The sequence below is a fragment of the Parus major genome, chromosome 1 (genome assembly GCF_001522545.3).
Source record: "Parus major isolate Abel chromosome 1, Parus_major1.1, whole genome shotgun sequence".
Classification (NCBI taxonomy): Eukaryota; Metazoa; Chordata; class Aves; order Passeriformes; family Paridae; genus Parus; species Parus major.
In genome coordinates, this window is record NC_031768.1 from 3,483,190 (window position 1) to 3,498,358 (window position 15,169).

Here is a 15,169-nt window from a genome sequence, read left to right on the forward strand (position 1 = left end):
AACAAGATGATCTTACTGAAATCACTCCATGACTTTAGCACACGCTTCTCCAATTATGGATTGCTCAGTCTGGCACAGAAGAGTCATCTTCAGTCCCCTTAAGCAGGTGAAGCTTCTTGGAAGCCTGAGAGCCTTTCTGTTCCAACACCCAGCTCAGATTCTCTTCTCTCTGCTGTATCTTTCAGGTAAGTGGGAGTAAAAGGCAGTAAAATTGCAGTCATATGCCAGCAGACAAGATTGAACACACACTGAGTGCAGACTTGATGAATAAGAAGGTGGTATTTTAATAGTCAATTTTCAGAATATAATGGCTCTTGAAAATAGATTGCATAGAATATTTTCTCTACTTAGAAGTGCTACTACTTAGCTGTGCATTTAAGTAAAAGCAGAACTTTGGGACACCTTTCAATTGAGGGATTGCCATGGGTTAGAAAAGCTGACAGGAAAAGGGGTACCTCAAAACTAAAATGTGGAGCCATCAGACAGCATAAATGACACGGTAGAAATAAAACAACTACCAGAGTTACCTTTATTGTAAGAACATTTTGGAAAGCTCAAGTTGCTGCTGCATTTCCAGAACTCGGGATTTGTCCATTTAAGATGGTTAGACCCAAGATTTGGAGGCGTCTGTGTGTCTGTGTTTGTGAATTGAAGAACAATTAAGTTCAGCAGAGAGAGAAGTACGAGAGGCACAGAGCATTTCAGCCCAAAGTTCATATTTGGATTGCTTTGGCTGGCTATGGAAATTTTCTGCAGGGTATGACATGCAAAGCTGGGAGGCAGGGAACAAGATTTAGAAGGAGAGAGAAAGCAGCTGCATCTCTGCAGGTCCAAGGCTTTTTCTGGGAGAGGGGAGTTCTGTGCTCACTCAGGAACCTGTCTGAGGGCAGATAATGCATCTCATACTGTGACTGCATGTCACAAAATGTGCAAGCTGAACTCAGAGTAGAGTCACTGCATGGACAGCACTGTCACCACCATCAGCATTGTTCCCCTAGAAGAGACACCAGGCTTGGTATTTTGTTTCCTGAGTGCCACCTCCAAGATACAGCTCAGTGTGCCCTCCAGAGTGCCTGTCCTGGAAGCTGTGAACTCCTCCAAACAGGTAAGAAAATAAGAGTTTTGTATGTTCTCCTGCAGCATTTAGTGCAAAGAGCCTTCTCTGCTAACCTGCTTCTTGGGGCACACAGCCTGACTTATCACCAGATTTTCTGCTTGGATTTGACACATTTATTCTGATGGTGAAGAGTGAGACTGAAGTTATTCCTCAGAGTCAAAGGGACCTGAACAGATTTCCTCTCAGCGGTCTGTGTCTCTTCCCATGTGATTGGGAGCCCTTTGATCAGCAATACTCTGTTAATAATTTATGTTAGCATTGTGCTTTGTATCCAAAAGCTGACAGACCAGTGGCACTCCTGTCAGAACAGGAATACTAATGCAATACACCCACAATTGCTCTTCACTGGAAAACGGTCTCACATGAAACACAGCTTCTTCAGGGGCTAAACTTCATCATCTTTATTTAGGCTCCTCACAGGGCAGCTCCTGAAGCTGTTCATGCAATGAATTCTTACCATGTTTATTGCTTGCTTGGGTCACTCACAACAAAAACTGGGATAATTCATGTCAAATTTAAAAAATCCCAGATGCAGGTGGAAGTCCTGGGAATAGTGGTATAATGAAAGAGGCAAAAATTGTGTTCAGTACCTCAGATTTCCTGTTTTGCTTCCCAGGAGGGTAAATTTCTTTCCTCCTCCTTTTCTGGCCAACACACTTGTAGAAGTCCTTACTGTTTTTCACATCACTTGCCAAATTCAGCTCCAATTCTGCTTCAGCTTTCTTGATCCCATCCCCGCATATTTGGCCAGCATCTCTGAAATATTCCCAGGATACACACCCCTTGTTCCACTGCCCATGGAGCCTCCTCATCCTCAGGTGAAGGATCCCAGCCCCTCCTGCCTCTCCACCTCCAAGGAAAACGTTGTTTCTCATCAAATTTATTTCCCTGTCTCTGTCAATACTGTCCCTGAAGACAGATGTTGGTGAAGAGAAGAGGCTGCTGCAAGATAGTCCCTGGAAGTGGGAGGGCTTGTCAGACTTCTTGGACTCTCCAATATAATACTTTAACTTTTTTATTGATTTGAGAAAAATTTGAGGGAGTTAAGTGCATTCCCGGAACTAATTGAACATATATTTCTTCACAGATAAGTGAGTCAGAGCATCTGTGTAGTGCCAAACGTAGCGATTGTGCTCCATCAAAAGACAGATGCTGGAGCACAACAGCACACATCCCAAAGTCTTGCTTTAATTAACCAGAGAAATGATAGAAAGTGCTGTTTTCCATGTATCTGTGGAAGAAATGCTGTATGTTTTAACAGGAATGGCAGCAAGACTGATGAGACAGAGAGGAAAGCCAGGGGTGAGCAGAGCCGTGATTCTCTGCCTGGTTTATAGGATCACAGAATGTTAAGGGATTAGGAAAGGACCTTAAAGATCATTTTTTCCCCAACTCCTCTGCCATGGGACACCTTCCACCACTCCAGGCTGCTCAGGGCTCCAACCTGGCTTTGAATACTGCCAGGCTTGAGGCACCCATAGCCAACTTGCTCCAGTGCCTCATCACCCTCACAATAAGAAATAAAAATAAATAAAAATGTTCTTCATTTAATTTATTCATCCGATCTGACACAGTAATTCCCCATTCCCAGGCTGCCTCCAGCACATCTGGAGCCGGACTCTCCCGTGGGGATGCCCGAAGCCGCCCTAAAGTGGCGCGCGTGGTTCCGGGCACTCGGAGAAAGTGCGTGGGGAAAGGGGAGGAGGAGGAAGAGGAGGGAAAGAAGGAAGGAAAGGAGGAAGGAAAGGAGGAAGGAAAGGAAATAGAGGAGGAGGACGATGAGGAGAAGGACGCGGGAAGCGCTCCCGGCCGTGAGGGCCGTTGAGGGCCGTTGAGGGCCGGTGAGGGCCGTTGAGAGCCGCCAGGGGGCGCCGCGCGCTCTCGGGATGAGGGGAGCGCTGGGATTGGGTGGGGCCCGCGCGCGCTGCGCTCTGATTGGCTGGCGCGGGCCGGGCCGGGCGCGCGGCGCCGCTTCTTAACGGGCGTCGCGAGGCGGCGGGAGCCGAGCGCCGGCGGGGCTGCTGCCACTGTCACTGTCGCGACATGAGCGAGGTGAGCCGGGCGGAGCGGGGTGGGGGGCGCCGGCCACGGGACCCCCGCAGAGGCAATGTCACCTTCGCCTCTCTGCGGGCAGCCGGGGAGGGAGAGGCGCGTCCCGGGCTGGGAAGGCGGGGACGCTCCGGAGGTCCTGTGAGCGGGGTCTCAGCATCTCCTCTCAAACCCTGATAAACGCGTCCCCTCAGCTGTGTGTGTGTGTGTGCCTGCAGAGCAGAAGGCAAAGGGCTGGGATTGCCCTTTGAAGGGCCAGGCACGCCAGTGGAGGTTCCTAATTAAAAATCGCTGATAATTTCTCATCTTTACCCGGCGCTTTCCTGTGTAAAAGGGAGGATTTAATAAGTTGTGGGAAAGTTGCCTGCTAGAGCTCATGGAAAAAGCTTCTCTGTTTGTGGTTGGGTGCTGATGTAAACTTTGTAAGTAATGTCCTGAGAAGGATTACAATCTAGGGGAAAAAATGTAAATAGTGCCAAACATGTAAGGATCACTTGTACCCTTGAAATTTTGCACTTGTGGGTTTATTTGCTTGCCCTTCTCTTCCTTTTTTCTTGTTTTTTTGGTTTTTTTTTCCTCTGCAGTGGAAAAGTTCAAACTAGAATTTTTTTTTTAATTAAAGGTATTGACAGAAGGACTCCTTAGGTTCAGCTGAGAGATCCCACATTCTCTAGTGCAGCTCATTCTTTGGGAATTAGCAGAGGTACCTGTAACTATGCCTTACCCAGCAGCTATTTTTGGAGGCTGTTAGTTACAAAACACCTGCTACTCCATTAACAAATGGGATTTTCCTTTTTTTAGAAGCAAAATTGAGAGTGACACCACACCGGATAAGCTGTGACTGTTTGCTGTGCAGGTGTTACACTCAGCTGTGGTTTTCCACGAGGTGTAAAGTGGAGATGAAAAGCAGGAGCAGCCTGGTCTGTGGTGCAGGGATTTGTGAGGAGCAGCTCACATTTTGGCTTTCAGGTCATGCCAGGTGGAGAGAGCAGAGGAAATCCTCATGGCTGCTGCCTACAGCGATCTCTTCAGGACCTCTCCTCTGCTGCTGTTGTGTTTCCATCACCTGGATGGAGTTTATGCAGTGTGGGTTTGGCTTTCTGTTGTTTTTTTTTTTATTTTTTCAGCCACTGTGACTTTGCTGCCCAGGCTGGCTGAAGTGTGCTGTGAGATGGAGCAGCACTATTCCACTCTTTAAATTTTTAATTTGGGGGAAAATCTTATGGAGAGGAGTAATATTTGGGTGGAACTGCTGTGCCTGCTGCAACTGTACAAGGCATTCTTGTCACAGCTTTGTGCTGTGTTGTATTTGCACAGTAATTACCTTTCAAAATTTGAATTGAGACTGATTGCCTTTTGGATTTAAAAAGACCTACTGAAGATAAAGATCCTCCCTGCTACCAGCACAGGGGTTCTTTATCCACAATGCATTTGCTTGTGCCTGACAGAGCTGGGTTCCTGGCAAACCCCTGGAGCTGGGAGATGTTTTGCTGGTGCAGAGCTGTGTCCTGTGCCTGTGACACTGAGCACTGCACTCGGTGTCTTCAGTGCTGCTGTCATTCCCCTGACAAAACTGGGGAGTTAATCACTCACAGCTCCAGTGAAGAAAAGCCTTCCTGCTGTTCCTTGCTGTCAGCTCTTCCCCAAAAGGCAGAAGAGAGCAACTACACCACCCCAAACCACCTCACTGCAAAAGATTGTTAAAAAAATGTGGCAGAAAAACCCCCAGATTAGAAAGGAAGCTTTTAGATAGCTCTTTGCTGTTGGGGGGGAGGGAGGTGTCTCAGTGGTTTTAGCTTGCAATGCTGTAATTGAAAGATATTTTTATTTTTGGCTTAATCTGCTAAAAAAAAAAATAAATCTGTGGTCGGGGTGATTGAGAAGAGCCTCAATTAGAGCCCTCTAAAGATTATCCCACGTACAACAGTGTTGGGAGGGTGGGAAGGGTTTTTTGCTTTATGTTACCAATTGTCTGGATTTGAACAGCGCTGGAAATGCGGTCACGGAAATCTCTTGAGAAGAGCTTTAATCTCCCTGAGTTATTTACTGAGACTTTGCATGAATTTTCATTTTACTGCTTCAAGCAAAATTAACTTTCTTGTTTATGGGCAGTAATTAGAGTGATTTATGAATGTGGTGAGGCACTTCAACAGGTTGTGCAGAGAACTGTGGCTGCCCCTGGATCTCTGGAAGTGTTCTAGAAGAGGTTGGATGTGGCTCTGAGCAGCCTGGGATAGTGGGAGGTGTCCCTGCCCATGGCAAAGAGTGGAATAAGATGATCATTAAGGTCCCTTCTAACCCAAACCATTCTGTGATCACCAGTCTTCTGGCAGAAAAAGCTGAAAATTATGTAGTCATTGCTCTGGCTGTAGTACTTCTCTATTTTCTAGCAGCTAGCTTATATTTTTTCAGAAAGGATAAGGACCTTTTCTACAGGCAGAACACTACACTTCTTTCTCTGCAGTATTTGTAAATGTGTTTAATGAGTTCCTTCTGCTGGGCAGAAGTCTGGCCCCATAAGTAGTCAGTGGGAATGTGAGGTGTAAGAGTTGACCTAGTGGCTTTGTGATTTATGCTGCCTGCTGCCCTGTTGAGTGGCAGACAGGTCTCTTAGCTGTATGGGAATTCCTTGGTAATGTCAGTGTACATTGAAATACATTTTTAGCTCTGAAAGTCTGTCCTCAAATAACTGGGGAGCATTTTCTGTAGGTCTGTGGCTGTTCTCTGTTGTTTATAATGAGCGTGGAGAGGAGAGCTGTGCTGAAAAATACCAGCTGCTGTCAATGAGCAGCCATGAGGTGTAACCTGGCTTCCATTAAAGATCTCCAGTCACCCAGGCTGAGCTGAGGGAAGAGATCTTGGGTAATGAGCCCACAGAGCAATGCCAAATCTTTATTCACAGTCAGCAGTTGTACCAGTGAGCCTCTAGACTCACATCTGGCATAAGCTCGATTCACCACAGGGAATCCTGTCATCTGAGCAGTCATTTACTATCCTGACATGTTGCAGATGATGTTAGGTTGTGGTATTCCCCTGCCATGAGGGTTCACAAGAAGCATTCGATCACAGATGTTTTTATGATGTTCACTCTTGCCTTCTGTGTGAAATGTTCGTGGTTGTCATCAGGAATGAGGTCTGGGCTTAGGAAGGACAGAGGACAGCACTTAAGCAATGTGGTCTTACAGCCCTGGCTGCTGTTCCAGTGGTCTGGGATGAGGAGTCTCCAGCAGAGATTGCCTTGGATGCATTTATTTCCTTTTGATTTTAAAGGGTCAGGGTGGTGTTGCTGGTGTAGGGGACAAGCTCAGCTTTAATACATGTTATTTAGGTGTCTGATTTTAGGAGAGTCATTTGGGAGATCTCTATTTGATTGCCTGAGGCACCTGTGATTGAAGAACATGCATTGGAAGAGCCTTGTGCAACGTGAGTGAAGTGCAGTGCTGATTGCCAGAGTGCTGATGTGCACCCCTTGAATGGGGTGTACTTTGAGCCAGCAGCTTTTTATATTTGGGAATCAGCCTAGTTACCAGACAGCAGCAAGAATATTCTGGCTTGCCTCTGGAAACAGGTGTCAAGCAACCAGGCACATGAAATTCAGAGAGCTGTTCAGGATCTGACTCGCTCAGTTGGGAAGGTGAAGAGCTGGGGACTTGATCTCTGTGTAAATGCAGAGATTTTGGTCAGGCTTTGAAAGCAAAGAACACCAAATCTTGCTGCTTTGAGCTACAAACAAGCTCTTTCCCTTTGCCTTAGGCTGGCTTTGGAATCCTGTGGCCACTGCTGTGCTGTGCCCACCTTCAGAAGGATCATGGAGGTGTTTGTGTGTCCTGTAGCTGGGAGGTGCAGGGCATTCCTGGGGGGTGAGCTGTCCTGGTGGGTGTGCTCATGCAGACAGCTCTGCTCTGCAGCCTGGAGAGCTGAACCTTTGCTTCGGAGCTCAGACCACCCTCACTGGGAGGCGTCCAAGCAGCCAGCTCTGCAAAGATTCAGGCTGCCACGGGATAAACCTGGGCTCAAAGATGTTCTTCTGAAAAAGGAGCTTCACCAGTGCTGCAGGTGACACCCATCAGCAGGGCAGGCTCTGCTGTCCAAACAAGTGATAGCCCATGGTTTGGGCATGTCCCACAGCAGGCAGACTTGGAGAGAGTGTCCTTTTCCCTCACAGTTGAGGGGGAACCTGAAACATGTCCCTATCCCTCTGGACAGGTGTGTTCAGCAGGAGGCTGTTGGAGAGGGACAGGGATTGTGTGAAACATGAGGTGTAAGTGGAGGTTTGTGGCTGAAACTGTCTGCTTCAGGTGGTTAATGGTAAAACTGGGGTTCTTTCCTTGGTTGTTCTCCTGAATTCCCTTAAAACCATTCAATTTAAATGGTATTTAGCATCTTGGAGCCACATAAACACAAGTGAGGATTACACAACCATAATCCTGATGGCACTAAATCAAAGAACTGTTGTTTGTAAGGAAAGAACATATCATATTTGTTTAGAGGAGCTCCTGTTCTCTGCTCTGGTGTTTCCAGTCCTGGCAGGTGTCTGAGCCAATCCCTCACCTTAGGGGTGACCTGCTGGTTCCATTTTTCAGATTTTGCCATAGCCCCAGTTAATTATTTGACTCATTATACCCACAGTAGATACAAAAACTGTGCAGCTCTACAAACCCCAGCAAGAACATGGCAGAGTGGAGGAGGAAATTCTGCAGCTGTTACAGGATGGGGGTGGGATCGATAAGCACATGAACATCAGTTTTTAATTTTAACTCACATCTATTTATTAGCTGAGTGGTAAATTGCAGCTCAAAAGAGGAGGAAGAAGGGAGAACAATAAGTTTTACATCTGTCACTTTGCCTACTCTTTCCATCAGTGTGGTTTCAGTGGGATCAAGCATCTTCTAAAATAGCACTTAGAAGTGATGTTGGAAATTGATCTTAATTTGATGACACTGGCAGAAGCTCACGGGTTTTCTTGCCATGTATAGAATGCCAACAGATTCAGGCAACACACTCTAAAAAAGGACATTTAGCTTTAATTGTGTGCTTCAATATCATGTTTCCTTGTGAAAGAATAACGTACTCCAACCTTCATGCTGCAGGACTTGACAATGCAATATCATTTCAGGCTGCAAAGGAATATTAGTTTCTAGTCCAATATCCCTAAATTTGTAATGAATTGGCAACCTTATAGGAGTCATCATCCAACAGTTATTACATTATCTAGATCATGCTAGTGATGAAATGTGTAAAGTAGCAGTTAACTTCAGCAGGAACAGCGGTGGCATTTCCATTAAAGGTTTCTGGGGTTATTTTATTGTTGTTTTGTTTATTTTTTAAATTTGAATAAAACATTTGATTTTCAATCTGCCATTTGCTCTTGTCTGTCGCAGTTCTTTGTAGGGATGGCTTGGAAAATGTTTGCTTCTAACTCTGCTATGGAAGAGCTTGTAACAGAGTGGGCTAAACACTGGGTATGTCAATCCTGAGACACCCCCTTGGCTGAAGAGGAGGGAGAAAGCAGCAGGGAAAAGCAATGCCTTCCTTCAGCCTCTCACTTGCAACAGAGCCTTAAATTCCCTGAGCCATTTACTGTGTTCTCTGCAAGGCACAGGATCTTCTCATGAAGATTAAAAACATGTATTCCCCCTCTTTCTAAGGAAAGCTCCTCTGTTCATCACTTGTTTAGATATTGGGTTTTAAAATAAATTAAAAAAAGCTACAAACCTATAAACTAAGTCAAATAATAAATAATCCCTTTAACTTTGTCCTCTAATTTTAATTCAGAAAACAAACCTCTAGTTCTCTTATAAAAAGAGGTGGAAGATGGACTATATACATTTATCTTATTAGGAAAATAAATAGCAAGCAGCTGCAAAGGAAATCGGTTGTGCAACATTATAAATGACAGAATGTGGGGTCACAGTTTATCCCTACTCTCTATGTCTGCTTCCTCAGAGACCACACTAAGTGTAGTTAGAGGTAAATTGGGAAAGTGTCACACAGAGCAGCTCTCTGGCTGGTGCTGCCTCATCTCATCAATTCATTCCAAGAGGGATAAAGCCTTATTTATGCACTAACATAGAATTTGAAGGGAGAAGCACAAGTTCAGCCAGAGAAGAAATGAAAATTGTCTGTCTACATGACTTGAATATTAGTTACAGCTGAACTGTCTTTCCTCTTAAAAAGAAAAGTATTACTTTATAGGTGCTGAATGTTTTTGCATTATCACCTTAGTCTGCAGTGTATGAAATATGACCCTAACCAGTGGTGTAGCTGACACTGAGTGTTGTAACAGTAGACAGAATGATGTTAGAGAGCTCTTTTGTGAGAGATAAAAGTAAGAAACAAAAGGAAAAAGAAGAAAGTAAAAAAAACTTGCAAAATCTGGTGTCCTTCTGTCTGACCTTGGAGACCTCAGAGATCCCTTGACGTGAGACAAGGAGATGGTGAGAAGGGTGGCACCAGGTAGGAGGGCATCACATCTTGGAAACAGACTCTAGCTCTGCCAAAAAGTTTGGAGGTGTGTATTTAATGTCTTTAACAGTGAGTCTGAGTGTCCAGATGCCTGACAGAAAGGTCTGAGCTGCTTTGTCACCAGCCTTACCTGGTGTTCCTTGGCTGGCAGTTGGATTCTTGGTGGGGTGTGGGGCCACAGCTACTGAATGGTGCCAGCAGAAGTCAAAAGCTGCAGCAGTAGAACCAGAGAAACCTGAATTGTGGTCAGGTTATGATGGTTTAAACTTGGAAGGAGTGAGCAGGGCTGTGGAAGGTCATGAGTGATAGCTGTACAACAGGAGTCTCCTAAAACTGAAAGGAAAAAATCCCTTTGGGGATCCTGCCTGGCTGCACCCACTGGCATGGATGGATTTGCAGAGATTTTGGGTGCACCTTTTCTGGGAATGATGGAGCACAGCTCAGAAATGCCCCAGCTAGAGTTGACCCTGGAAATGGGACATACCCATGTCCTGCTAAATCAGCTTAATGAGAGTTTGCAGGTTCTTCTGGAGTGAATTGGGGTGGATGGAAGAGATCTTAAAAGACTTGTGGTCTGCACAGTTTCAAAGTCCCTGGGCAGAATGTTAGGAAGCTGACAGCACCCATTGCTAATATCTGGGCATGATTTGTCCATGTGTCCACTGTGACCAACACAATTGGCCTTGGTATCCAGCAGGTGCCATGATCTCAACAGCCTTTTCCCCAAAATGCAAGTGTGCAACAGCAGATGAAGCAAAAGTTAATAGATCTGAGGGCATAAGTGAGTTCTTGAGGATTTGGATGATACCTTTGGATGACCTTTTCCTAGTGATGCTAAGGGCACAAAGGAAGACCAGTGATTTTTGAGAATGGTTTTCACAGACATCATGGCGTTTTTTTCATGAAATGTTTGCCTCCCCAGGCAGTATGGTGAGGTTGGTTTGACCAGGTAAGTATAAGAGTCTAATGCCTCAATAAATAAGAAAACACATTTTAAGAGGCTGAAGTCCCAAGTTTAGGTGAGAGGTATGGAGACAGGAAAATAATCCTCATAAAAATCACAAGTGTGTTCTTCATTTGAATTTTAGGGATTTTTATTCTCCAGCCTTAATGATGCAAGAAATGGGGTTCTTTTTTTTTCTTGGGGATCTTTCTTTCTCTTTTTCCCTTGGAGGAAATAGGCTTCTCTTTGCAATAGCAGCATGAAATTATTCTTGTATTAAAATACTGAATACTCTACATGTTGACTCTAAAGCACATAATTTTAAGACTAATGGAAATGCTCTGAAGAATGACTTTTATTTGAACTTTTCATTGTAGTGTTCTAGGAAGAAATCTGAATGACATGGAAATCTGTTTCTTGGAATTCCAAAAGAGTACTTATAAAATGTTGAGGTTGAGGGAGGCAGAAGATAAACTGCCAGAAATTAGAAGCATTAAGTTGATGGGAAGGAAGGAAGGAGGAAGGATGGCTGGGCAGGCAGATGACATGGGGGGGGAAATGAGCCATGTGGCTTCATGGCTGCTTCACACATATCAGTGCTCCAGTCAGAGCTGACAGATACACACCCCTGGAAGAGAGCAAACATATTGTTGGCTTGGCACACTTGAGAGTGCATGTGCCAGCACACATGTGCTGCAGTTTAAGCAGGGCAGCCAAATGCCTAAGGCAGGCCAGCTTGATGCCAATTTTAATTTGCCAGTCAGACTTGGCTAGTTATCACTTCTTTCCTTCAGCATATTTTATAAGCTACTGGAGAGCACTAACACCCAAAACTAGCTGAATGAACCTCTCAGGATAGATAGGAGATCCTCTCTTTCTTACAGGGCTTTTATTCAGAGCATTGCTTTGTATTCCTTATGTGGATCAAAAGCTTTGTGCTCTTCCCTCCTGGAATTGGACTTAGGGGATGGATCTGCAGGTGTGGGAACGTTGGTAGCAAAGGTTCTACCTTAATATCATGGATTGCAGGGAACCCAAATTGCAAATTACCTGAATTCTAGCAATAGCTTTTGCAGTCATGCCATGTAAGTCTTTAATAGATGTTTTTGTCTGACTGCAGTGTGTCAGGCAGCACAGCTGGATCTAAATTTGCTTTCCACTTGGAACTTCTAAGGAACCTATTTTCTCTCTGGTCACGGGATAAGCTTAGGAGACTATTACCAAAATGCAAAACTTTTCTTGTAGGAGCACCTAAGGGCCATTTTTAATGGCATTTCAGGATGTTTTGCCATGTTCAGGTGTCAATGAGATGTAAATGTTTAGATGGATAATGTTTTTTCTTTAGCTTCATTTGCAAGGCACAAAGTGCAGAATGGAGCCTGGTTCATAATATGAGGCTGAAGACAGAGGGAATGAAAGAGGGCTCCATGAAGAAACTTGCAAGTTTTCATTGAACTTGAGTTAGAAAACACAGTTAATAGAGTCACAGAATGGTTTGGGTTGGAAAGGACCTTAAAGATCTTCTTGTTCCAACCCTTCCATGGGCAGGGACACCTTCCACTATTCCCTGTTCCACTTTGCCTTGGACACTTCCAGGGATGGGGCATGCACAGATTCTCTGGCCAGCCAGTGCCAGGGCCTTCCCACCCTCACAGGGACAGGTTCAGTCTTAGGACAGGTAACCTGGAATGTCTCTGTTGGGGCCAGGGAACCTGGGAACTCTTAAAGCTTTTCTGTGAAAATTGCTTCCTTGTCTTCTCTGCTGCTGTTAGCAATGAAATGGATCACAGCAACAGTTCCCCTGAGCAGCTGCAGGGTCCTCAGTGTTTCTGATTTGTGGAAATCTCAATTTTCTGTCCATCTCTTGGACAGAGGCAGTGACCTGACATCTTCTGCTTGCTACATATGAGCTTATTTGATCCCTGTCCCTGATTCCTGGCCATCAAGGTGACCTTGTGCCTCACCCTGCCCATTTTCCTTTCACTGTGGCAGGGTTGTTTGTTTCTAATCCCTTGGCTGTGGTTTTTCCTCCCAGTGCCAAGAGCTCTGCACTGATCCACATCCTCCCCTAACAAAGCAGCTCCCCTAAAGCTCTCAGCGGGTCATTCCTGATCCAGATTGGAACAATGCTGGACAGATCCTCTGTTGAGTGATGCCCCATGTCAAGGGCAGCTCCCACAGCTCATCCTGGGTGCCCCTGGCAGGGATGTGCCCGTGGCACGGAGCCAGGAGTGCCAGGTTTGCATCATCCCCCTGGGCAAGCTGTGCTGCCAGGGCTGTGGCACACTGGCAGTGCAGTGATTCCCTGCTGCTGGAATGACCCTGGAGAGGTTCCTGTCATCCCAGCAGATGGCTGGGGTGCTGCTCCAGGTCGCTCCCTGTGACCAGACAGCCTGCCCAGGCTGGGTGGAGCAGTGGAGTAAGTGATGTGGAAACATCCCTGCCACTTGGTCTTGCTCTTGTCTTGAAAATCAAAGGCTTTGCCTGAGGCTGAAGGCAGAAAGTTCCTTTGCATGGTGGCTTGAAACTGCCATAATGAATATTTTTGGAAAATCCTGTCTGGCCCATTTACTAGAGCAGTCTGACTGAGATAATACCTGTTTACCCCTGAAATATGTAGGGAAACAGCAGGGAAATAAGAACAGATTTTTATTTTTTTTTTAATTGTACAACTGGAAATAAAAACCTGCCAACAGAAAAAAACAACCACCAGAATTTTTGCAGTCTGGGAGGAAGCAGCCTGTTTTAATAATGATAGCCAATACGATCAGAGATGAAGCAATTTGTCAGCGCTGATTTTTGCTGTGAATAATCCAAGCTATCCCTTGAAGACAACATCTAACTCAATTATAGCTGGGTTTAGAGCTCAGCAAATTGCATTACCCAAAACTTCAGAAGGGCTCAGAAGAATAAAATATAAAGTAAATTTTTTGCTACAAAACCACTGTTGGTATTCAGTTATATTATGCCTAGGCAGGGACTCTGGCCCCTTAATTGGCTTAGGACACTCTTCCTGTCTGAGGATGCTGATATGAAAGGATACCCAGGATATTGTCTGTATCTAAACTCTGTTTCCAGATCCCCAAGGTTCTCTTCTTCCTAATCAGGTGCCTGTATTTCCCACACAGGGGACCAAGGCTGATAATTGAGGTTGCTCTGCTGTAACTGTGGATCAGAGACATCAGCTACATGACTGAAATGATCAACAGAAAGAGTTGAAATATGTATTTCCTTTTTTAGCTGGATCATTTCAATGATTGTTTTCAACACAGCTCTGCTGAAGGGTTATTTTTAACTTGAATAATTTTAGTGCTCCTATTTTCTGTGTGACCTTGCAAACAATTGTTTCCAAAGAAATGAGGCCTTGGGGATGGGAAGGTGTGGCTGGATTGGGCTCTAATGGGAAGTAGGAGTTCTTAAGGCAGGTTTCCTGCCCAAAAATGCCCTTTTTGGAGCTGTAATGCCAGGTCTGATGCTACCAATAGATAAGAAATAATAGGAGAAAAAACAGAAGAAACCACCTTAAGAACCACAGTCAGTTTTTATTTATGCCATCTAGCTTAATCAATTTTTATGTAATTGAAATATTCTTCTTGGGTCACCTTGGAAATGGATAGAGAGGAGACCTCCGTGGAATTGGGATTTGGGCTGTATCACCCATGTCCAGATGAGAACTGAGGTCACTTCTTGGCAAGTGGTGTGAGAAGGGTTTTTTTGTTGTTTATTTTACTCTCCTTGCCCTTTGCTAAACAAAACCCAATGTGCAATTTAGGGAAATGCCACAGTACCACACTGAGGTTCCAATTCTACTCATAAAAGTAATTCTGTTGTGTTGAAGACAACTCCTTGTCCATGTCTGAGAGCCCTGTAAATAAATCATGCTGGATCAAATCTTCCATTTCCTGCAGGAAAAAAAAAAAAAAAGGGATTACTTCTCATGGCTGGCATGGTAATTAACAGGATTTGGGAAATACATTCTTGCAGCTGCTTTCAAAATTAACTTCAAAGATTCCATTAATCCCTGCCTCTGAAAAAAAAAAAATTAAAAAATTGTGATTACAATATCTTTGGAGAAATAATGTTTTAATTCAAAATATGCTAATAACCTAAATATTAAACAAGCTACTGTTTGTGCTAATTACGTTGATTACATTTGGTGTTGGTGTAAATATTCCGTTTAGAACATTATATGGAATCTGAATACAAAATCAGCAGGTTCTCACTGTGCTGATTTATAAATTACAGCCCAGCATCGGCAAAAGTGGGGCACAGCTAAAGTTCTTTTCTGTGCTCTTAGAATATTTAAAATCAGCACTGCAAGTAGGTTCCTCTATCCCAGACAGAGATTCCCTCAGCCCGTTTTCATCAGATGCCTCTCAATTTATCCTGAGAGCTGCCCCAACCCTGAGCCCAGCCCAGGGAGCAGCTGGAGCTGCTGGAGAGAGCCCAGAGGAGGCTCCAGGATGAGCAGAGGGATGGAGCAGCTCTGCTGGCAGGAAAGGCTGGCCCAGCTGCCATTGTTCAGCCTGGCCAGGAGAAGCTTTGGGCTGAGCTCACGGTGGCCTTGCAGGGCCTGAAGGAGCCCCAGGAAAGCT

The 15,169-nt window shown here is 44.9% G+C and overlaps 1 protein-coding gene across 1 annotated transcript in view; it reads left to right on the forward strand.

The window, feature by feature from the left end:
- The first annotated feature begins 3,068 nt into the window (after positions 1 to 3,068).
- PCP4 (Purkinje cell protein 4) overlaps positions 3,069 to 15,169 on the forward strand; it is a 56,222-nt gene continuing 44,121 nt past the window's right edge. Inside the window, exon 1 of the mRNA XM_015642799.3 lies at positions 3,069 to 3,169. Coding sequence (XP_015498285.1) covers positions 3,161 to 3,169 — 9 coding nt within the window. The 5' untranslated portion in view covers positions 3,069 to 3,160. The remainder of the gene's footprint in view (positions 3,170 to 15,169) is intronic.